The sequence below is a fragment of the Bombyx mandarina genome, chromosome 10 (genome assembly GCF_030267445.1).
Source record: "Bombyx mandarina strain Sakado chromosome 10, ASM3026744v2".
NCBI classification, from domain to species: Eukaryota; Metazoa; Arthropoda; class Insecta; order Lepidoptera; family Bombycidae; genus Bombyx; species Bombyx mandarina.
In genome coordinates, this window is record NC_143217.1 from 6,236,670 (window position 1) to 6,260,689 (window position 24,020).

Genomic DNA, 24,020 nt, shown 5'->3' on the forward strand with positions numbered 1-24,020 from the left:
GAACACCACGTTGAGCATCCCTCTCCCGTCTAGGCGCGTCGACACCTCCGCCTCCGCCATTCGCCCAATCACGATGTTCGACCAGCCCATACCGTGGGCTCCGAAGGTCAAATATTTAGGCGTCACCCTCGACAGAAGGATGACATTCCGCCCCCACATCAAGACGGTACGCGACGGTGCCGCCTTCATTCTAGGACGTCTCTACCCGATGATATGTAGGCGAAGTAAAATGTCCCTTAGAAATAAGGTGACACTCTACAAAACTTGCATACGCCCCGTCATGACCTATGCAAGTGTAGTGTTCGCTCACGCGGCCCGCACTCACTTAAAATCATTCCAAATTATTCAATCCCGTTTTTGCAGGATAGCCGACGGAGCCCTGTGGTTCGTCAGGAACGTCGACCTCCATGACGACCTGGACTTCGAGTCCATCAGTAAGTATCTACAGTCGGCGTCGATGCGCCACTTCGATAAAGCGGCACGACACGAGAACCCTCTCACCGTGGCCGCCGGTAACTACATTCCCGATCCTGCGGACAGAATGGAAAGCAGTCGACGTCGCCCAAAACACGTCATCTCGGATCCTCCCGATCCACTAACGGTGCTTTTAGGTACTTCAAGCACCGGTCACCGTTCTCGTCGAACCCGTCGCTTGCGACGAAGGGCTCGACGAGAAAATTAACTCTCAGACACAGCCCACTGAGTTTCTCGCCGGATCTTCTCAGTGGGTCGCGTTTCCGATCCGGTGGTAGATTCTGCGAAGCACGGCTCTTGCTAGGGTTCGTGTTAGCAACGTCATCAGGTTTGAGCCCCGTGAGCTCACCTACTAAAGTTAGGGTTACGCTGACATAGCCCCTAGGGCTATCAGCTTAGGTAGGAAAAAAAAAAAAAAAAAAAAAAAGGTGATGAACAGAATGATCGTCTTTGTATTGTGGTAAGAAAATTTAAATTTACTTGTCCGTTAAAAATTTCAGAAGAAAACTTTTCGTCACTGTTTTATCGAAATATTCTTTTCTTATATTTACGACCTTTTTTTTTTTTTTATTGCCCTTGTAGGCAGACGAGCATACGGCCCACCTGATGGTGAGTGGTTACCGTCGCCCATGGACTTCAGCAATGCCAGGGGCAGAGCCAAGCCGCTGCCTACCGCTGCCTACCTTGATCTAAAATCTATTCTTTCGATTAATTAAGCTCTATACTATTTTACGTCATGATCGATGTTCATATTATGTGATAACTAAACGTATCCCGCAATTTCACGTTCTTTTAATTTGTAATTCAGAAAATATGAAAAACGCTGTAATTTCCCGGGATAGTCTATGAACTACAAATCGATTTGTAGATCCGGTATATAAGTATATCAAAACACGACACAACGAACGCACTCTCATATTTGTTATAGGCGATTTACCCGGCTCGTACTATTTGACATGCTAAAATAGGTCTTGTGTGTAATAATAATAATTCTGGTAAATAATAACCTGTGATTTTGTGCGAAAATTTATTCAAATTGATTCAGCCGTTGTTGCATGATTGAGTAACAAGCAAAGTTGCTCGTTTTTTTTTAAGTACTAGCTGACCCGGTAGATTTTGTAGTGCTTTAATCGATAAATAAGAGACCTAAACTTTTGTATAAAATAAACTTAAAACAAACAAAAGGAATCCGTCCGACGGGGGACACATCAAAGAGAAAACAAAATTGTTATTTTTATTTCATTCCGAGAATTTTCGTATTTATCTACCTTTTGAACCTTCTCTGAACTTCCACAAATAATTCAAGACCAAAATTAGCCAAATCGGTCCAGCCGCTGTCGAGTTTTAGCGAGACTAACGAACAGCAAAATCATTTTTATATATACTTATTAGATAACCGCTAAAACAATGGCTGTTGATAAAGCGTTGCTACCGTCAACCGTTTTCAACTTCGTTCTTTGGTGTAATGGATTCCGTACTTTATTCCAATGGAGATAGTTCCGGCTAGCTTATATTCAAATTAAGCAAATATAATCTTCTATTATTGCCCTGGTTACCGGAGCCCATAGACATCAAGAACGTTAATGTCACCTTGAGACATGTGTCAGAGTTTTATATTACAACGGCTCCCCACCCTTCAAACACATTAGTGTTTCATGGCAGAAATAGGCAGGGTGGTGGTATCTACCCTACCTGGTACTACCTGGTAATTACCACCGGCAAGTTTCCGACCCATCATATCTTATTACTGATTACATTAATCAATCCGTATACAGATATTAAAATAACTATTTTAGAATAACTGTATATGCTAGAACAACTATCCTAATGTCCGTGTACGGATATATTCCATGATAGTTGGCAGCGACTCGTAGCGGTTGTAAAAGGCTACTCAAGCTCAAGCTACCATTAACTCCTCCCAAATATTTTAGTTTAACTGATACTTTGTAAGAAGACTGCACTAAATAAGTAAATACTAATATAACGTCGGCTGGGCTGGGTTCGTGATGCTTATTCTTCGAACAGTTGGCGTCGTTGGGTAATGTCGGAGAAACGAAACACAGTAGTATTTTACTCGGTTACATTATAAGGCTTAATGATTCCACTTTTTTTCCCTGCCTATGCTGATAGCCTTGAGAGGCTGTTTCAGCTTCGCACTAACGTGTGTAGGTAAGCTCACGGGGCTCAAACCGGAGTGCTGCTGACCCTAGCAAGAGCAGTGCTTCTCAGAATCTACCACCGGATCGGAAACGCGACCCACTGAGAAGATCCGGCGAGAAACTCAGTGGGCATGATTCCACAAGATACGCTATACAACTTTTAGGTAGGTACGTATATAGGAACACGCGATGGTTCAAATTGGACCGCTCTAGCCGACTGCCCCACGATAAGTCCTGGTCGTGTGCTTCGCTCGGAAAGTGAATAGTTGACCCATCAACGTATTGCTTAACGTATTGCTGCAGCAATCACGTGTTGATTGCGACATATACATATTACAACAAATGTTATTTTCATTTAGATCAAACGGAATCAGCGAGCTGATGTTATGATTTAGGTTTAGCGTAAAACTCTTCAACGACTTCGACCAGTACGATTACCGGAATTAACCAGCTCCTAGTGTACGAATTCACTCACATTACGCCCTACCATTACTAGAAATGACGGTGACTTTACAGTTTTCGTGATGACCGTCAACTTTCAGCATTGCCTGTTAGTTGTATACAATTCACATAAAACATATTAAAATATCTAATATAATTTAATTAATTTTATAATTTAATATAGTTTACTGGTGCTAGGATCTCTTGTGAGTTCGCGCGGGTAGGTACCACCACCTTACCTATTTCTGCCGTGAAGCAGTAATGCGTTTCGGTTTGAAGGGTGGGGCAGCCGTTGTAACTATACTTGAGACCTTAGAACTTATATGTCAAGGTGGGTGGCGCATTTGCGTCGTAGATGTCTATGGGCTCCAGTAACTACTTAACACCAGGTAGGCTGTGAGCTCGTCCGCCCATCTAAACAATAAAAAAAGTCTTTTAACACAACAAGTTATTTTAAAAATGTACAGCAGCGAGGGAATAAGTTTATGTACATTTAACTTAACTACGCTAACAATAAAGGATATTTTATTATGAAATACAAGATCTAATGAGCTCTCTGAAAAACGTGTATGGTTAACTGGATGTAAGTTCGCGGAAATCCGTCTGAACACAAAAGAAAATAATGTTCAAGACTCATGCTCATTTTCTAATATACGTTAAAGATCAGAGTAGGTACATATATTAAATCTTTACTTTAAAATAAAATGTATAGAATTAAACATCCAAGAAATGTATTTATGATAATTTAAATAATCTAAAGATATGCGCTGTACAAATGAAGAACAGAAGAAATTTCACAAAAAATCATATTAATATATTTGAAAAAAGTAGAAGGTGACTCATTGTAATAGGACTATCCTTTGTTTAGAAAAACAATTTTGTACACACAATAAATACTACTTGTGAGTGTGCAACTGGGCCCCGGATCCAGAGCTAATGTATCTGTCACATAAGCATTTATGTATTAATCAATTTATTTATTTAAAACTAGCTGACCCGGCAGACTTCGTAATGCCTCAATAGATAAATAAAAGACCTAAACTTTTGTATAAAATAAACTTAAAACAAACAATAGGAATCCGTCCGACGAAAAATAACATTTGTTTGTTATTTTTAATTCCGAGAATTTTAATATATTTCTACCTTTTAAACCTTTTCTGGACTTCCACAAATAATTCAAGACCAAAATTAGCCAAATCGGTCCAGCCGTTCTCGAGTTTTAGCGAGACTAACGAACAGCAATTCATTTATATATATGTAGATTGTCAAGGAAACCTATTGCTAGTTTTAAATACAAGTTATCACAAATAATATTCATAGAGGAACAAGAAAAATAAAATTCGTAGATAATCGCACAATACGTACACGCACAAAATGAACAGGAAGGAATTGGGTTAATTAAATGTGCTTTTAGTTATAATTAAATAAAGCGATATGAAACAAAACATTTTAATACTGTGAGCTAAGAAACAGACCGACGATAATATTGGGCTAACATCATTAAATAATAATTAGGTTGATGTTGTTGTTGTAGTCCTAGGGTACCCCGCTGGTACATAGGGCCCTCACAAGTTGTCTCTGTCTTGCGCCTGCTCCTTGACATCACTCCAGGTCACGTTGGCAGCCCTCATCTCACTCGCCAAGTATGTACAGGGCGACCAGGTCTTCTCCTGCCAAGCCGTTGCCACTTAATAATTAGGTACTAAATATAAACTATTACCAAACGCAAATCTTTTATTATTTTTTCTCTACTAAATAACATACTTATCCTTCCAAGTCATTTCGCGTTTTGTGAAACATAGAATAATGCCTCAGTCGAACACACACGAAGATGGTAGTTACTCGTATCGAAACGTTAACGAAAATTATGAGTTGAAAATGAACGTGAGATTTAACCGTAGAAGTTTTTGGACGATTCACGAAATAAAAAAAAAACCTCTTCGTTTGTCGATGTAGTGGTGTGTGATGTTGACTGCGGTACCTCGGATCCTGGGCCGATTTCCGGTCGACGTATATCTGTCAAATATGTTTGGCATTCCTCCTCCTTGCGTCGGTTTCCTCATTACTGAGGGTCGTGGTCATGGCCTTGAAACAGTTTGTTTTTTATAGTGCACCGCGATCTGTTCCTATCTGCAGCTGAGTGCAGAGCATCGTGCACTGTGGTATCCAGGGCTGCACGAATCTGGTCCGTCCAACGGGTCGGGTTCCTGCCTCTTGGTCGCTTGCCCTCGACTTTTCCAGTGACCACCAATTTCTCCAAGTTTGTTTGGCATTAAGCGCCTGGATATATAATATGTAGTTGTTATTGTAATGTAATTGTGTTTTTGGTACCCATAGCTCAGGAGTAATTTCATAATTATATTCGCGACTAGCGACCCGCCCTCGCTTCGCTTCGGATACATTAAATTTTATTATTGATAGTTGAGTCCCGCGATGTGAAAATATATCTATCGAGCCGAACTACGTAAGTGAAAATGTAGTAGGTATCTAATAAAATGTACTATGTAAGGGAAAAACCTAAATCTTTTGTTCATCAAAAACGTTTGTAACACAATAAAAACCTCAAACGTCAGTTGGAAATAACTAAGGCAGTCCCTACAAAAAAAAAAGATAAACCTTGTATTTGTTAAAGGCAAGTCCCCAATTTATTGTCAGTGTCAAAGGTGTCTTTCAATAGAAATACAGTCGACCTTCCGAGCCCTTCTGCCCATTCAATGGCAACTTGGCCTTTGTGTCACAATAGGCCGGATCTAAAGACTCGTAGCCCTGTCATGAAGGTTACTCACAACAACCATCTTCTAGTAAGTACTGACGACATCCAACCTGAAAAATAAATACAACACAAAATACATTAACACAATCTTAATATTTTTTACACACTTCCATTCGTTTGACGCGATGCTCTATGTAACTTTGAACCATTACATCAAATTGAGTATTTATGTGATGTATATAAAATATATACTATAAATATAAATATATCAAACGCCGATGGAAATACAATGATTTTATTATTTTGCTTTAGCGTGCTGGCCAAATATTCGGATACATTCAAACTAATAAAGAGTTCTGCGTTCCTTTGTAGTGTTCACTCCGAATACATCATTAATGTTGTTAACCGTATGTGCTATTGCTATGCATTGCTACCGCGACGGAACTCATATTCTGTAATTACTCGTATTTTTACCGCGGCCATATTGTTTAAAAACGATACATATGTAGTGAAAACAAAACACTAATCAATAAACTGACTGACTGAATTTGAAAATAGAATTCCATATTTTTTTAATAAAATTCATTTTAATTTGAAATTTATTACCAGTCATTGATATATTACGTTTCCAATGGCCAGTATTGTTAATGGCAGCTTCATAGGCAACCTACTATATAGAAGTCGATGTGAGTACGTATATTCCCTGTAAACTTTCCCTTTAGACTTTGAAATGGTTTGTTTGGTAGCAGTTGGATCAAAGTCAAATCAAGATCGACCAGGAAAAGGGTTCGACTAGTAATGAATATTTTTATTTTTAATTGGGCCTGCCGTTGAAGCGTTATATTTAGTTTTTATATTATATTGATTATTATTAGTGTTAACCGGTCTTTTTGACGAGGCTTGAGGGTGGTCTATGTCCAGTAGTGGACGTCTGCGGGCTGAAGATAGATAATTAGATAGATTGATTACTCGCGTGAGTAGTGACGGTCACACCCATCTGATGATAAGTAAGTTTAAATTGTACTATAAAACGGCTGTCCCACTCTTCAAGCCGGAACGCCTAACAGCTTCGCGGCAGAAATAGGCAAAATTATGAAACATGTCATGACGGAGTCGCTATACTTCCCCTACTATTTGTGTAAACATAATAAGCCTGTATAAACAAACATCCCCCACATCATTAGTCGTAAAATTAGTCGGTCAAATGAAGTCAACAACATTACTTTATAGTCCTTGCAATATTTTCTCAATATTAGTATTGTTGGAAACCCAACAAATTGGTATAAAACCTTTTTTATTGTTGTCGTTGTGGTTTTTGACATAACATTGGAATTTTGGAATGTCTTAGAGATTTGTCGATGTCTTTTATCCGTGCTATTGTACGCGAATCATAAAATTTCTAAAATATACAAATTTTATACGTATATTCCTCACGAGTTTATTTATCAAGTTCCTTGCCCATCCTAATCATACAGTCCACTACAAGTATAGAAATCAAGACCTAATAGCATTGATGACCTAAATATTTTCGAAGTGAACTCGCCCTACCTTATACTTAGCAAAGCAATTTCCTTCTTATTTATTTCCTCAATTTTTATAGGTGCCTAATGCTGAAATACCGTGGCAATTTTCATCGCTTCAGATGGGCTCAAAAGTTATTGCCATGAAGATACACGGTCTTAACATTATTTTTTTTTCTGAATATCCACTCAAATTTATGGTTATACAAGAGAAACGTAGAAATCGTAGAGTTTGTTATATTGCAAGCTAATAAAAAAAAGCAGATTCCATATTTTTTCGAATTAATGGATAGCCTCCGTATAACTATCATATTTGCTTAATGTATAATAAATTTATAACACTTTTAATATTTTATAACCGGTTTTAATACACCGTAGCTATATTTAGTTTATTTATTATCTGGCAATAAATAAAAACTTATCCAGTCGTATCAATTTAAATAAATTTGTAATTTTGGAGTATAAGAACATAAAGGCAGTTTTGCTATTGAAATCTAGTGCTTTGCTTACGAACAATACAAGCAGCATAATGTGGCATCTCATTTTTCTTGTACTGTTTTCATTTCATAGGTTCATGAAAGAATTCACAGGTCTGTCTGGTGTTAAATGGCTATGGAACCTGATAAATATCACAATAATCAACGTTGCCACTCACTTTGAGACATGAGGTTCAGGTTAGGTCAGGAAATAGGTTTCGGTTGTTTGGTATGTCTTAAAACGGGACGCATTGCATCGGGGCAGAAATAAGCTCAAAATACGCCTTAATAGTATCTACTAATAATACCTAATACGATATCAGAGAACTACTACTATACTTGAAACGTTTTTTCTTTCTTTCTGATTTTTACTTTGTCTTTATTTTCAAACGAGTCCGATGTATACAGTTCGAAAAAGGTAGAATCCTTTTCGTTCTGATAAAAAAAAAAGTTTTCAGCGTTGAATTCGAATTTAACAAATTTACGGTAAAATATCGGTAAAAATCACGTCGGACACGACGCGGCGTACCAGCAGCCCGCGCGATCACACTACCCGCCGTGTACCTCCCACGCACTTCGATTGAACCACAAAACAATTCGTCGACTAGCCAAAACAATTTATCATCTGCCGACGTATTCTATCAAATTGAATACTATAATGTTAGATTTGAGTACTGACAAAAATAATGTTCGTATTCTTCCAGTTTTGCTCGTCGTGCAAAATGAATTGTTTATCCTCCCGAGACTTATGTACCTGGCCGGCTTAATTAAGCAAAAAGCTTCGAAATGTAATAGAAGTTTTCGGTTTGTTGAATTGCCTTTCTTCGCGTGTTGGTTCTTAAACATTAGACAACGCTCATACAAATTAATATTCGCAGAAGTCGTGCTTACGACGATACGAAAAATTTCAATGAAAATGTAATATGTAAATTGGGTTCTCGTAAGCTTAACCTTGTTACACACTTTATATACGACATCATTAGCTTTGTATCCAATGTGCTTTGGTATTTCTGTTAATCAGTTTTTTAAGCAACAAAACATTAATTAATACGGAGCGTAGCGAAAACTTTTCTGAAGCTGAAATAAGGATAATAAACTACCGTCACGTAAACAAAAAATAATATTTATTCTGAAGAGTATTTATCGTTTGAGCAAACTCACGTATTGTGAAGATGTAATTTAAAGCCAAGACATCAACACACTAACCCTTATACGTCACGTCACATTAGGCTTTCCATCCCGCGGGCCACAGATATTTTAATTATACTAGCTAATGCACACCGCGTGTAGGGCAAAAGGCAAGAGCAGAACACAGCTAATCGCAATTATAATAGAATCATTAGGACTCCTTACATTTAGTCGCACATCACGTAATTACGAAATGTCGAATTGAAGTAAAATCCATTAACTAAAATAATGAAATTGAGGACATCACCGTAAATCTCTAGATAGACTCCTTTTTTATTTTTCAAATACAGTTCACTCCTGTAAAATTCGAGGTAGGTTATTTTATATTGTGCTCTAAAAGGCGTTTTTTATGATTGCTCGTAAAAATGAGAGCCTCTGTGAACCAATTTTCTTCCTTGATTAGGGTAAGGTTCCTGTTTTACACGCAATGTTAACTTTAGTTACAGTCCCCTGTAATTATTCTCTAACGGGCTTAGATGAGCTACTTTCTGTATTTGGTGACAGTGTAAATATATGTTCTTGTTTATTTTTTACTTGAGATTATCTGTGGTTGTACAGCAAAGTCATACAGGGAGACAATTTGCTTCCTCCATAACTTTAGTGATGGTTAATTTCGCTTCAGTAGCAAATATTTTCATTATTTTATTAATTATTCTAGTTACTACTGCCGCTAAGTCGGTAGTGATCGCGAAAACTGGTAAAGTATTCGATAAGTTAGAAATAGTGAAATGACAATAAAGAATGCGAGATTAAACCGTAAAAGTATTTTTATTACTGATATTACAAATAAAGAGTATTCTTTTTTGATTTAATAACGAATATCAAAGGTTATCGTTAAAAATAAAGCATTTGCTAGTTTCTAAGATAATTTACGAATATTTTATAGTCATTTACAACTACCGTACCATATCGTGTTTTAGTAATGCTACAACAAATTACAGACGACGTGAACTATATTTCAAATGTGTGTTATAAGTAAATACACGTATAGAACTAGTCGGTGGTAGTACCACGTCCTTCTGTTCGAAATAGCAATAACCCGACACGATCGGCGGGCTCGTATGATATTAATATACTTGCGCCGGTGCAGGGAAGCCTTGACCTGGCCTTCACATGACCTCGGTCAGCTGATCACATCAAAATGTCCGTAATACTAGTTTAATTCCCGACATTCGAGACAGGAGGTAGGATTTTCACAATTTCATTTAAATTGAAGTATTGTATAACGGTCTATTATACGTAGATATTTTGACGACGATTTGAGGGTAGGGTTTATGTAAATACTTGATAATCAGGGTCTTCAGGTGGAGACAAGCACGTTTGAAGCGATTCATATAAAATGTATTCGGCTTTCTTCTTCTAATATCGAGTATAATTTCAACGACTTACGTCTATTAAAATTAAAATTTCATGGAATTTTCAGGTGAAATTTCAGAATTTCCTCTAAATTCTTTCGCTTTGAGAACGATTTTGTTTATTGGCCTTTTAGGCAGACGAGCATACGGTCCACGTGATGGTAAGTGGTTACCATCGCTCATGAACATCAGCAATGCCAGGGGCACAGCGAAATCGCTGCCTACGTTTAAGTAATTCTCGTCTGTTCAACACTATACCATGTTTTATTATTTTGAATTTATCACCAGTTCCTAATTACGTAAAATTCCGTAATGTTCCTAATTTGTTTAACCTAATAGGAAAAAAATATATTTTGACATTGAATGCCATAATTATTTTTATTACCTAATATGAGCAGACGAGCTAGAGTTTATTAAACATAGGCAAAATTAAGGTAAAATAAGCTAGAATTCTAAATTACGTTGCTAACATGGCTGCCCACGCTTCAAACCGGAACAGTTGTTGATTTTACTAATTACGTTTTACTTTGATGACAAGACTCACAAACCTTTGTGAGTTTACTAATATTTTTCTAAATTAGTTTAGTCGTTTATAAAACCTATTGAATTAACGATAAAAATTTCGTTCGTTCTATTTTTTTTTCCTTTTTCTGAATGAAAATAGAACAACGCGTCTTCGTTCGAGTTCAAGGCCCTGATTTATATTTCAAACGGTGAAACTACATATTCGGTCAGCCGTGTGTAAATTGGCTACCGTAACCCTTGAAATTTGGTTTATGAAGCGAAGTTAACTACATACATATTCATTATTTTATGAATAGATACATGTGCGAGATTTATATACGCTAATTTACATTTCACTTTACATTACATATATGATATTATTTTGGGATTGAAATAAATATTTGGATGGGTATAATGTTAAAACTGTAGTTTAATATAGTAGATGTTTCACTTAGTCATTTTCTTTATTTACATTTTAGAAAACAAAAAGAATGATTTTCAATTTTACAAGCGAAACCTTTTTGTATAAAAGTGTAGAAAAAGATCGTGATTTCGAATTAGGAATACATGAAATTTTTTTTCTGCAATGACATTCGCTGATCGCTGTCACAATTAAAAAAACCAAACTACTTTTACTGTTTAATCTCGCGAGGTTTTAATAAAGTTAAGTTTAATAAGGCTCTCGAAGGCCGAAAAAAAAAAATATTATATGGACATTCGTTGTACTAATGCAATTGAAAGATTATGTCTGTGTCAATCATTGATACTTTAATACATCAATGTTCTCAATCTCATCGCACGGCATGATCGACATCATTCTCGTTGTGTTTTATCTATGGACCTTCCTTTTTTTTTTTTTTTTTAACGCTGGGGAATCCATTTACGAATACCCGGTCCGGGGGGGTAACGAACCGGGTTATGTCGGACTCCGGCGCCTCCTGAGAGGAAGAGGGGGACGAGAAGGGCCAAGGTCCTCCACCTCACCCGATTCCTCGCAAGAGACTACGCCTTGAAAAAGGCGCGCGAAGTACTTGCCCCGCAGAACGACTACCGACTAAACCCCATCGAGCTCCACCACACCGGCTACACCAGACCTACGGTACCGCAGTGCGCGCCGAAAGTCCGCCTTCGCCGGTACCCGTCCTGATGATAAGACGGGATTTCATCTCCGGGAAAATCCCGAAGGACGTCATTTCGGGAGATACACCGTGGGCAGCGCACAGGAGCCACCTTGCACCGCCCCACCACCGGACCGACAGTCGAGTACCGGGTGCCCCCGCACCCGCCACCTGATAGTCCCTACGGGGGCTGAGCGGGGGCTTCACGCCCGCGCCGGCCACCCCGCCTTCTGCGCTGAGGTGCTGAAGAGGGATCCCACTCCCTTTCACGCTCCTCAGCCTCACGGGACGCCATTACCAGGTCACAAAACCTGGCCATGGCCTCCCACGAGCCCTGATCCTCTAACATGCGGGCGACGACTGCCCGCAGGGCACGCTTCGAGCGCGTGCTGCGCGTCATCGTCTGGGTGCCCGCACTGGTGGCAGCCCGGATGTGGCTCTCTCCTGCAGACCTTCCACAGGTATATCTATGGACCTTCCTAAACGCAAGGGAACTGTGACTACAAATCCTAGCTAATTATTCTGAAAGCTAATTATGTTTTTCCAAATCCTTTTTGTTTTAGTATACTTCAATTTAAATGAGTTAATTTCGGTGGGCGGTGTTCACCCTATGGACCTGTTCCACCGTGTACCGAAAAAAAGTACATCCCGTTTGATTTTAAATTAATTTTGTTTATTATTTTAGTTCAATAATTATAAACTGGATTCCTTAAAACTTAAAAAGAGGTTAACTTAATAGGCATCTGTATCGAGGTCACATATACAAAGTATTCTATCATCAAGTATCAACTTATATGTACATATTTGTTTAGCCCGTTGGATCTTTTAAAACAAATGAAGAAACACACAAATAAAAATTAAGTCGCTGTTCATTCTTGAAATGTTTATGAAGTCGCCGAATGACGCAACCCAGTGAAACTTATAACTTGATTAATGGCTCAGTTCTCAAAAGTTCACCGCTTACGTACATTGGAATACTAAATGCCTACAGTATTTCCCGTGTGGGCTATTACCTATGAAAAATTACTGGTTTATCGCAAACATCCATTACAGGAGTATCGAACTGTCTGTCAGCTATAATTATCTTATGAAAAATTGCTGATCGATTTTCGGGGGTATGTTTAAGATTAAATTGACAGATATTGATCTAGGTAACAAAAGTCTATATTTATTATGATCGAAACGTCTAAGTGTACTAGATGATGTATACGACATCTTAAAAGAATTTTATTCCGCTTAGTGTTTTCTTTTATTTCTTAAATGGGAGTCCCACTGCTTTATGGCAGAAAGAGGCAGGGTGTTGGTACCTACATCATCATCATCAGCCTGTATCTCTCCACTGCTGGATGTAGGCCTCTCCCATAGTCCGCCACAATGAACGATCCTCCGCCTTCCGCATCCAATCTCTCCCAGCATATCGCCGCAAGTCATCGATCCAACGGGCAGGGGGACGCCCAACGCTGCGCTTACCGGTACGCGGTCTCCAGTCCAGAACACGTCTGCTCCATCGGCCATCGGTTCTGCGACACGTATGTCCGGCCCATTGCCACTTCAGCTTGCTAATCTTTAGGGCTATGTCGGTTACTTTGGTTCTTTGACGGATTTCATCATTTCTGACTCGATCCATCAAAGAAACTTCGAGCATACCCCTTTCCATAGCACGCTGAGCGACTTTGAACTTACAGACCAGACCTATGGTCAATGTCCACGTTTCAGCGCGATATGTCATGACCGGCAGTACGCAAGCGTTGAAGTATTTTGTCTTTAGGCATTGCATTGGTACCTACCCGTGCTCATAAAACGTTCCACTTCAAGTAATTACATTAATTATAATTTTTGGCGGGCTTCTTTTTTATTACACAATACATCGGGCCTGTTATCCTTTAAGCTGCGGCGACATAACAACTTGTTTTCAAAGTTTATCTGGAAATAAAGATATGTCACGCATTCAAGTCACTGTTTTTTTTTTTGTACGTAACTTATGTTTATGTTCACGCCTGTAATTTCTAATTCATGTTAATAAGTCTTATTATATTTAAAAGAAATGAAAATATATTCTACGAGAGACAGTGTGCCCGAACTTTCAATCCTACATATAAATATCATCATCATGAAGTCGGAAATTTAGGTAAAGATAGTACGCTTAGAATCCAACCGGAGATATTGTACAATCAACTTTCCTGACCACTGAAGCAATGTGCTGTTTTTTTTGTTTCAACATGAAATTATAATCAAAGAAGACGTTGTCAGTCGGCCGGTGACCACTAAAGTATTCGAAACGTGGGACATAATATAATGACAATAAACACACACACGTAAAACAAACCGTAAAAGAAAATTTGATTATGACTAGGACCGAGAGCAAAACCGGAGAAAATCCTAGATGTAGTTCTTGTTTAGAATTATTTAATAAAAAGGATATTTTAGTTGATCTTCCTCGTCCTTGCATCGATAATCCTCAATGCTGAGGATCGTGGCCTCCCTGAATAACTTTCCTCTGCGCTAGCCCGGTCTATCCTCGGCTTCGTAGATGACATCGTGGACTAAGGTATTTCTGTGAGGCCGTAACTGGAGCCCATTATCACCCATGGTGAGGATGTCCACTGCTGGGCATAGGCCTCACCAAGGTCTATCGTTAGAACCGTTACTTCGATGTCCGTATCTAGCATATTCACGCGATCTCCGGAAAATTGTCGGTCTAGCTCGTGTGAGGTTAGGTACCCACGCTGAGTACCCACGCTATATTTCGGAGCCAATAGACATAAAACGAAAAAAAATCAGGGCCCTTATATAACACAGTCGATTCACGTTCCTAAGTAATTTTATGGCGATGTTGATTTAGAAAAACATATCCGCTCTTTTCGTTTCTTCGCTATTTGCACGGAAAACATTAAAAGATAGTACGCATCGGTAGCCAAAAGCTAAAACCGTGTAATGTGAGATTGTTTCACCACGGCGCAGTAAAACCACGCGGAACGCTCGCGACCCCTACTTATACGAGAATCGAAGTAATTCCCTTATTTATGCGCCTTTCCAATTCGTAATGACATCCGATTGAATTCTCCAATAATATATTAATACGTGAAGAAAAAACTTTGTACCCCTTTTTATAAAAATTACGTGGTCTGAGGGGTATGAAATTTCCCATACTTATAGAGAATATAGAGAAGGAGTGTCGGTAACCGTACTCGTCGAACTCGACAAAGAGGTCGACGTGCAACCTAACCCATGCATCAGCCCGCTGAGTTTCTCGCCGGATCTTCTCAGCGGGTCGCGATTCCGATCCGGTAGTAGATTCATTCGCGAAACAATTGCTCTTGAGTTGTTAGGTCTCCTTCGGAGGCGCTCGGGCAGTTGTTAGCAAATCCCACCCCTCTTGGCTGAGCCTTTGCTCGCCCACCTGTCCTGGTGAAACTGGAAAGGCCTTCGGGCCACCAGTAAACTTTCAATCATAAAAAAAAAAAAAAAAAAAAAAAGAAGGAGTGCAGAATGCAAATATTTTTTAAAGATTATGCATAAAAAGTATATTAAATCTATAAGAAAAACAATATACACACTACAATGTATTTGAAGCACACACATATGTATACTCTTTAGCTTATTGTTAAAGTTTTGTTGTCAAATTGAGAATAGATTAATATTGTTTGTCTTTAATATTATTCGTGTATAGTTTAGCCTTGGGGAAATCTGTGATTTTAAAGCTATGATAAATAGTTTTTGATAATAGACCCATAATAATTCAAACTTATAATTTCAGTTGACTATAGTCGAATTTCGACTACAGGGGGACCACTATTCTTAAATACGTTTTTTTTTGTTTCAGGTGCAGGAGTAGCGTTAGAAAATACATGAACAGGTATGGATAATCTAATTTTGAACGATCGCACAAACTAAAGTTAAATTGAATCGTAATGAAAGTAAAATGGAAATGGAATCCAATTAAAAACCTTCCATGATTTTAAGGAAATCAATCCGTAAACTTTGTTACAGATTCCACGAAAACAAGCATTTAATAATGGCGGTGAAATTACTTCTGAGAATTCAATCCATTTTAATATTTACACATTGAAAGCAATAACTGTGATGTGAAGATTTAGGTGTAGGGTTAAGATATTTTGTATTGGTTCAATGGGACGGGGAAGGAGTTGCGCGCTCAAATGAGTCAGTTGCCGAATAAGCACCATCGCCCTGAGGCGACTTACAGAAGTTGTTCTCAGTCGTTGCCTCTTGATATCCTGTGAGTATTTATTTTATGAATTTATTTTCATTCAGGACATTTTTATTTATCGCAACACTGCGTGGAATCATACCCGATCCTGTATACCGAACGGTAAACAGTCGACGTCGCCCACAACACGTCAATACGGATCCTCCCGATCCATTAACGGTGCTTTTAGGTACCACAAGCACCGGTCACCGTCCTCGTCGAACCTCGGGCTCGACGAGCGAATTAACCCACAGACACAGCCCACTGAGTTTCTCGGCGGATCTTCTCAGTGGGTCGCGTTTCCGATCCGGTGGTAGATTCTGGGAAGCACTGCTCTTGCTAGGACCAGTGTTAGCAACACTCCGGTTTGAGCCCCTTGAGCTCACCTACACATTAGGGCGAAGCTGACATAACCTCTTAAGGCTATCAACATAGGTAAGAGAGAAAAAAAGCATGGAATATTGTTCCCATTGCCTTCAGACGTCGCTAAAGTTAAGGACATCACTAAATTAATGGCGAACAGTCAATAAGATGTTATTTATAGATGGTTGCCGCGGTCGTCGTTCCGGCCGGCGGAGGGCGAGCTGGCGGACTGCGTTCTGGTGGTGGGCGTGTCGCGGCCCAAGCTAGCCGCGGCGCTGCTCTCCGTCACGCTACTGTCGCTCTTTCTCACCTTCCATGTCCTCTATGACAGCGCACTCTATAGCATACAGGTGAGGCAAACAAGAAAAAATGTCTTGAACTACCTAAGCTTGTTTTTAGAAATAAATAATAGTTGAAAAAAATTAACAAAATACGCCTCCATAGAAAATCCTACTAGAAAATAGAAAATAAATTTGAATTAAAAATAGTGGAAGAAAAAATTATTTCATTGTAAAAAAAAAAGCGTGGTGTGCATGGTATCAGTAGTTATAAAAATTTTATGAACAGGTATGAGTAGAAGGGTTATTTTAATAATATCCTAAAAAGCACCCCACGCTTTTTTACAATAAAATCATTTTTTCTTACACTATTTTTAATTCAAATTTATTAAAATTTATTTTCTATTTTTTAGTTGGATTTTCTATAAAAGTGTATTTTTTTAGTTTTTTTAAACTATTATTTATTAGAAAAAACGGTACGTTGCTACATTCTCGTACTTTTTCATTTTATATGCAGAAAATACAAAAGAGATCTGACTGATTGACTCGGTGGCACACTAGTTAGCGCCCTTGACTGTTGCGCCGAGGGTCGTGGGTTCGATTCCCACATCGGGCAAACATTTGTGTGATAAAAAGATTTGATTGCTCTTTGTCTGGGTCTTTAATATTTATTTTTACTGGTGGTAGGACCTCTTGTGAGTCCGCGCGGGTGGGTACCACCACCCTGCCTATTTCTTCCGTGAAGCAGTAATGCGTTTCGGTTTGAAGGGTGGGGCAGCCGACGTTACTATAAATGAGACCTTAGAACTTGTATCTCAAGGTGGGTGGCGCATTTACGTTGTGGATGTCTATGGGCTCCAGTTACCACTTAACACCAGGTGGGCTGTGAGCTCGTCCACCCATCTAAGCAATAAAAAAAAAAAAAAAAAAAAATATATGTATAATAATATATTTAAACGAATTTAAATATGTATGTTAATCCCTGGTACCCATAACACAGAGAATCCCAATTTAGGGCCTGATGACCGTTCGTGGTTTGTTACGTGATATCCAATCGTGATATCCAATACGTGTAAAACGCATTACCATTAGTAAGTGTGCAATAATTCCTTTTTACATTCACGCTTGAAGTTTCGCGGCTATCATTAGAAATCTATATATTAATGAGTGAAGCAAAAACTTTTTACCCCTTCTTACAAAAATTGCGTAGACCGAGAAGATTGAAATTTCCCACACTTATAGGGAATATAGAGAAGGAGTGACGAATGTTATTTGTTTTTTAATTATGCTTAAAAATGCATTAAATCATTAAAAAAATCATTACACACATTACCGTGTATTTGACACAACACATATATGTGTATATACTTTTGGTTTATTGTAAAACTTTTATTTTGGTTTAAAGTCTGTGGTCAAAATGAGAATAGATTAATATTGTTCGTGTTTAATATTATTTGTCTATAATGTAGTATTGGCGAAATCTGTGATTATAGAAATATAATAATAGTCTGACAATAGAACCATAAAATGTTCAAACTAATAATTACAATTAATTATAGTCGAATTTCGACTACTGAGGGACCACTAATTAAAAAAATTAGACGAATGGTTGATTCTATTACGATTTGACCTAGAACTTTTAACTAGCGTGATCAAGAAATCGGTAAATACATATTCGGAACTTCCGAATCAAAAATAACTAATACAAGAACGAGGTTGAACCGCAAATCTTTTTTTTTTGTATTGCGATAACGCGTTCAGTAGCGTTGTCATGTGTGAATATCGTTCTAGATAATAATAATAATACGTTAAGCAAAAACTTTGTATCTCTTTTTACGAAAATTGCGCGGGCGGAGGAGTATGAAATTTCCCACACTTATAGAGAATATAGAGAAGAAGTTCACAATGCTAATATTTTTTAAAATAATGCATAAAAGATACATTAAATCAATAAAGAAAATATTACACACACTACATACCATGTATTTGACGCACACACGCATGCATACTATTTATTTATTGTCAAACTTTTGTTCTTGACGTCTGTTGTCAAATTGAGAATAGATTAAATATTTTTAGTTTTTTGTTAAACAAAATATAGTTTAGTTTTGGCGAAATTTGTGATTATAGAAGTATAAAATACAATCATAATAGTGTACAAACTTACAATTCCAATTAATTATAGTCGAATTTCGACTACTGCGGGACCTCTAGTCGTTCTAGATTGACGACGCGACATTATTGTTTCGTCGTGTTCGGTACGTATTACATGTGTTGAGTATTTTAGGAAAGTTATAATTTATATGTAACGTTAAGTATGTTTACGGTTGTTTATTATTTATTTACCCGAAGCTAACAATTCTAGCCTAAAAATCCTAAACAAAAAATATATCGTCTAGACTAGGTAGTATTTATTACAAATGGTTTCGTCTTATGATTCTAAAAACAACTACTGAAAATTCGCGAATAAATTTAACTAGTAAGCACTCTAGCTAGAAACATTGGGAATCGAGGAATACTGTGCTACATTTGAATTGTATAACCCCAAACCGATCTGTGATCATTTTATTTTATTTTATTATTGCTTTGATGGGTGGACGAGCTCACAGCCCACCTGTTGTTAAGTGGTTACTGGAGCCCATAGACATCTACAACGTAAATGCGCCACCACCTTGAGATATAAGTTTTAAGGTCTCGGCATAATTACAACGGCTGCCCCACCCTTCAAACCGAAACGCATTACTGCTCCACGGCAGAAATAGGCGAGGTGGTGGTACCTACCCGTGCGGACTCACAAGAGGTTCTACCATAAGTAAAAATATTCCGAAACTTGATTTCGTTTTTCGTAGACAAAAATTAAAAATACTCAGAAAAGAAAATAGTCAATTATTGGCAAAAGTAGAACTTTACTATCCAAATTAAAGCGTAAAGATACAAGCATGTGATAATTTCGAGTTGCAGTAGCTGTTTCCCTTTTACAACCCCCGTAACTCCTATCGCATAACTTGTAATCGTAATTAATGTTGCGCGCCGCTTCCCAGCAGATAACAGACAGCCCTTTCTTTATACTCGATTCGCAATGGTGCTGTGGAATAGTGATCTCAAATCGACATAGCCAACTTCTTCTTCTTCAACTCGTGTTGAATGCTGAGATCGTAACCTTAACTAGTAGGTGAGCTCACGGGGCTCAAACCTGACGACGCTGCTAACACGAACCCTAGCAAGACCCGTACTTCGCAGAATCTACCATCGGATCGGAAACGCGACCCACTGAGAAGATCCGGCGAGAAACTCAGTGGGCTATGTCTGTGGGTTAATTTACTCGTCGAGCCCTTCGTTGCAAGCGACGGGTTCGATGGGAACAATGACTGCTACCTAAAATGCACCGTGAGTGGATCAGGAGGATCCGAAGTGACGTGTTTTAGTGATGCCAACTAAACCATCATAAAAAATAGAAATCGTATTTGAGAGAAAAACGAAAATTCATTTTGTGTTATAGGTTTTTGTGAAACTGTTCGAGGTGCAGTCCTAGATGTGTCGTTAGACTATTGTTAATAAATCGAAAATTTCAATAAGTCACTTATTTTTCATCGATCTTGCTGCAACTAAATTTCCATGTTCCCTCTTTGTTTTATTAGGCTATGTATTTAAATTATACCCGACTGACAAATTCCAAAGAAATAGCGTTTTCAGGTTTTGAATGTGGGGCAGCCGTTTTATTGAGATATTTTAAAAACTCCTTAGAGGGACCTAATCTAGACTAACTCACTAGTGTGACGTCCACTGGGGACAGAGTGACCGAGAGAAAGACGTTTCTTGAACGATAGGGGGTTTTAGTCGATCCAACTCTGATATGCTCGCCTACCACTTTCTACGTATAGGCAAGAGACCAGCGATATCCTCCTGATAAAAAAAAAAGTGTGGTGTCGTGGGACACCGGATAGGAACGAAGCTCCTTATTATAAAAATATTAATTTTAAGTTCTATTCGAGGTATAAAGATAATAAAACTGGAGGTTTCGCATCAACCCACGGTCATTCGGTAACGTGCGAACTTATTGTGGTACACTTCATTCACGGTTGTTTACATAAGATTAAGTGTATTGCGCAAACGAACGCTCTGAGATCGTGGTCAATGAATGAAAAAAAAAATATTATTTTTCGTACGTTATTACAAAGTTAAGTCGTACACTGTGTGCATTACTAATAAAAATCTTACGTTACGGACGTTTTTTCCCATAAGGAACTTCGTTCCAAAACTTCGTTCCAAAAAATATACTACTTTTAAAAATAAACATCGGTCGAGTGGGCTTTAAGTTTCGTTTGCGTTTGACAGAACTAAAAACATTTTCTCTATTACGATCAGTTCACAATAAATACCTCGAACGACAATAACAATTATGATAAGCTGCTTTAGAAAACGAACGCCGGTGCGAATAAGCACTTTACGGAGTTCTTGTTGTGCCGGCGTCGAGTTGTGCCGCTTTTACGACATTAAACTACAAGGAAAAGCTATGTAAAACCTACGTGCACAATACAACCGAGCCTGTTAACTTTAATTACTGTACATTCGATCGTTACTTCGTTCACACCTAGTTTAGATAGCTAGTGAATTTTTACGTCTTTCATTTAATGTCTACTTTATTTTAAAGCTTTTTAAACGAATTTGATACCCGTGCTTCATTTATTATGCGAATGCAACGGGACTATTTTATTTGTTTGGTGGTAGGACGTCTTGTGAGTCCGCACGGGTAGGTAACACCGCCCTGCCTGTTTCTGCCGTGAAACAGTAATGCGTTTCGGTTTGAATGGTGGGGCAGCCGTAGTAACTATACTGAGATCTTAGAACTTATATCTCAAGGTGAGTGGCGCATTTACGTTGTGGATGTCTATGGGCTACAGTAACCATTTAACACCAGGTGGGCTGTGAACTCGTCCATTGTTTTTTTCTTTTTCTTACAAAAATAATTAACTACTTTTGATTCCGTGGAAATACTAATATATTATTTTTTAATATTATCACACAAAGATGAATAATAAACTTAATTACTCTCTTGAACCCAGCAAGTGTTATCAATAATGTAATTCTCAAAGCGATTTCATAGTTACATAATACATTATCTAAACGTGTTTGTGTTAGCCTGGTTGTAATTAACCCCACAAATTGGAAGTCTCTTGTCTTGAGCTAATTACATCCGTAGACAACTACATATGTATACACATATAATACAGGAAGCTTAATATAAGAACAAAATAGCGTCCCAATTACGCATATAAACATGGTGGGTACCTTACGCACACAAAAACGTAGTCAGAACAAAAATAAATCGAGTGATTGTATTAATACAAAAACGTAGTTTCAGTTATGGTTCTTGTATATTCTATTTAGGTCATCTTACGTTTGAATTTTATTTTTCGGATGTTTTTCTAATTAGATTCAATAGTAGATGATGACCGAGCTTTGCTCGTTTTTTTTTTTTATAACGCTATTTTGTTGTTGAAAACACGAATAAAACAACATTTTATGAAAATAAATCGTAGCTAGATCGATTTATCGCCCCCGAATTCCCCTGTATACTAAATTTTATGAAAATCCGTCTTGGAGCCGTTTCCGAGATTCAGATTATATATATATATTAATATACAAGAATTGCTCGTTTAAAGGTACAAGATTAGTTTAAAAATAAATCAATTAAGCGCGCTTTTACAACAAACCGAAAAAAAATTTCATTATTGATTCTGGTGTCACGATTTTAGACTAATGTAATAAAATTATTGCATTATCATCAGTCAATCCCGTGTGGGGCCAGTCCCTGGCGGTGGGGGTAGCGAAGCTGCTGCAACGGCCGCAACGCACCATCGCGGTCAGGGTCATCCGCGGCTATCGCACCATCTCCTTCGAGGCGGCGTGTGTACTGGCTGGGACGCCGCCTTGGGTTCTGGAAGCGGAGGCGCTCGCCGCTGACTATCAGTGGCGGGCTGACCTTCGTGCACGGGGCGTGGCACGTCCCAGCCCCAGTGTGGTCAGAGCGCGGAGGGCCCAATCTCGGCGGTCCGTGCTGGAGTCATGGTCCAGACGGCTGGCCGATCCTTCGGCTGGTCGTAGGACCGTCGAGGCGATTCGCCCGGTTCTTGTGAATTGGGTGAATCGTGACAGAGGACGCCTCACTTTCCGGCTCACGCAGGTGCTCACTGGGCATGGTTGCTTCGGTGAGTTCCTGCACCGGATCGGAGCCGAGCTGACGGCAGAGTGCCACCATTGTGGTTGCGACTTGGACACGGCGGAGCACACGCTCGTCGCCTGCCCCGCATGGGAGGGGTGGCGCCGTGTCCTTGTCGCAAAAATAGGAAACGACTTGTCGTTTCCGGGTGTTGTGGCATCAATGCTCGGTGACGACGAGTCGTGGAAGGCGATGCTCGACTTTTGCGAGTGCACCATCTCGCAGAAGGAGGCGGCGGGGCGCGTACGAGACGCGCAGGCCCGCCGCCGTCGAGCGGGGGCCAGGGAGGCGGATTTCGCCCAAGCCCTGGCCCTCTAAGTGTTTCGGGTCTCTCTCACATGTCGGCCTGGGGACCGGCGAAGGGGACCTAAGAAGACGACGTGCAAGCTGCTCTGCACGCGTTTTATGCAAGAGCGTCCGGGTAGGCCGGCTATCCTCAACCCACGCTGGTTCTGACCCAGCGGGGTATTCCGAAGGTAGACCATTCTAACCGGCGCCATCTAGGCGGGCTTCGGATAGCCTGCCGACCGAGAGGACTGGTGGTCGTGGCGCCGACGACCGCCAGTCCGGCGTCCCGAGGGGGAGGGTGATGGGAGAGATGTGCTCCGCACTAAACGCTTCACTTTCCCCCCTTTGCCTTTTCATGAGTTCTGTCTCATGCGAGGTTTGGATGCTGGTTGTTGAGCGACAGGAGGTTTTAGTCGGTTCAACTCCGACATGCCCCGCCCTCCATTCCCAGTGGAGGGCGGAAGACCGGTGATTTCCTCCTGACAAAAAAAAAAAAAAAAATCATCAGTCAATGACACGTGTGCAAATAGGATTTCTTGAAGTTGCTGAATGATACTTTACTATTATAGATAGATACAGCTCGTATTATTATGAGATAAAAATAGTATTTTATGCATTGGAAAAACGAATATATTGTACAAAAAAATATATAAAACGAAGAAATCGTTTAAGTACATAAGAAATTATGACAAATTTGATTTTTTTCTGGAGAACAC

At 39.1% G+C, this 24,020-nt stretch overlaps 1 protein-coding gene across 1 annotated transcript in view; it reads left to right on the forward strand.

Annotated features, from left to right (window-relative positions):
• Hs3st-A (Heparan sulfate 3-O sulfotransferase-A) overlaps positions 1 to 24,020 on the forward strand; it is a 44,764-nt gene that overhangs the window by 16,104 nt on the left and 4,640 nt on the right. The window contains exons 2-4 of the mRNA XM_028182111.2: positions 15,772 to 15,804; positions 15,939 to 16,185; positions 16,700 to 16,868. Of these exons, the coding sequence (XP_028037912.2) occupies positions 16,106 to 16,185; positions 16,700 to 16,868 (249 nt within the window). The 5' untranslated portion in view covers positions 15,772 to 15,804; positions 15,939 to 16,105. The remainder of the gene's footprint in view (positions 1 to 15,771; positions 15,805 to 15,938; positions 16,186 to 16,699; positions 16,869 to 24,020) is intronic.